General features: G+C 40.3%; 1 protein-coding gene across 1 annotated transcript; it reads right to left on the bottom strand.

Moving 5' to 3' along the window:
• Window positions 1–35: 35 nt before the first annotated feature.
• LOC107682629 (propionyl-CoA carboxylase beta chain, mitochondrial-like) lies at window positions 36–850 on the bottom strand. Its single transcript, XM_016478812.1, has 4 exons — window positions 722–850; window positions 509–617; window positions 250–370; window positions 36–144 (listed from the first exon to the last, which is right to left on the bottom strand). The coding sequence occupies exons 1-4, from the start codon at window positions 848–850 to the stop codon at window positions 36–38; spliced, it is 468 nt and encodes a 155-aa protein (XP_016334298.1).
• Window positions 851–961: the final 111 nt, after the last annotated feature.

Below are 961 nucleotides of genomic sequence, written 5' to 3'. Positions count from 1 at the left end.
GAACTGTGTGATGAGTTTTTACCTGACTATCTGAATCATTTGTTCTCTAAAGATGTACATACACCATGAACAATGTCCAGCATGTCATAGGCTTTTGTGCTTTCAAAAGGAACAATAGTGTCCAAACCAGGAACCAGCCGGTCACTGAGAAAAAATAAATTGACATGATTCCTCATGACTGAAAACACTAGCCAAGATAATTTGACTGATAAAGAAAAACAAATAATTGTACAAATGTGTGTTTCTCACCGAGGATCATGGCACTCAGTGACCGGAGCTGGATCTTTGTTGCTCAGTGGGAGAAAGTTAAAAAAGTCTCGCAAGTTCAGAAGGGCATCAATGTCATTCTCAAAGGCCCGATGAGCAACACCTAAAGGAAAACAAAATCTCTTTATATTACTGGTGAGCCAAGGAAATATTCAGTCAGATTAGAGAACAAAATTTTAAATTCCAAACATTGTCACAAAACACATTCAGATGTAAGCATAGGCTTAATAAACAGACCCACCGGACACAGTGGTATGGGTTTTTGCTCCACCCAGCTCCTCCTGGGTAACATCCTCATTTGTTACAGACTTTACCACATCTGGGCCTGTGATAAACAGATAGGAGGTGTCCTGCAAACACAGGCCATTTCATGAAAAACCAGTGTGCCATCTGGGAACAAGTAACCTAAATTTAATTCAATATGTATTTATACTCTTAACTTGTATTTTCGTACCTTCACCATAAAAGTGAAGTCTGTCAGAGCAGGCGAGTACACGGCACCACCTGCACACGGGCCCATGATGAGAGAGATCTGAGGAACTACACCTGAGGCCATCACATTCCGCTGAAGAACAAATCCCATTGTCCAGAGTTAGTCCTGGATTATATACACTACCAGTCAAAAGTTTTTGAACAGTAAGGTTTTTAGTGTTTTTAAAGAATTCTCTTCTGCTCACCAAGCCTGCATTTATGT

This window comes from Sinocyclocheilus anshuiensis, unplaced genomic scaffold, assembly GCF_001515605.1.
Source record: "Sinocyclocheilus anshuiensis isolate Anshui unplaced genomic scaffold, SAMN03320099.WGS_v1.1 C32419336, whole genome shotgun sequence".
In the NCBI taxonomy this organism is placed as follows: domain Eukaryota; kingdom Metazoa; phylum Chordata; class Actinopteri; order Cypriniformes; family Cyprinidae; genus Sinocyclocheilus; species Sinocyclocheilus anshuiensis.
The sequence above is the reverse complement of the archived record's forward strand: the minus strand, read 5'-3'. Positions and strand labels throughout refer to the sequence as shown.

What these genes read in the sequence shown, in the direction of transcription:
- LOC107682629 (XM_016478812.1), bottom strand. Translation starts at nt 850, where the DNA reads ATGGGATTTGTTCTTCAGCGGAATGTGATGGCCTCAGGTGTAGTTCCT. An exon ending in ACTTCACTTTTATGGTGAAG is followed by an intron (nt 618 to 721) that starts GTACGAAAATAC and finishes CTGTGTTTGCAG; the next exon opens with GACACCTCCTATCTGTTTAT. An exon ending in AACCCATACCACTGTGTCCG is followed by an intron (nt 371 to 508) that starts GTGGGTCTGTTT and finishes GTTTTCCTTTAG; the next exon opens with GTGTTGCTCATCGGGCCTTT.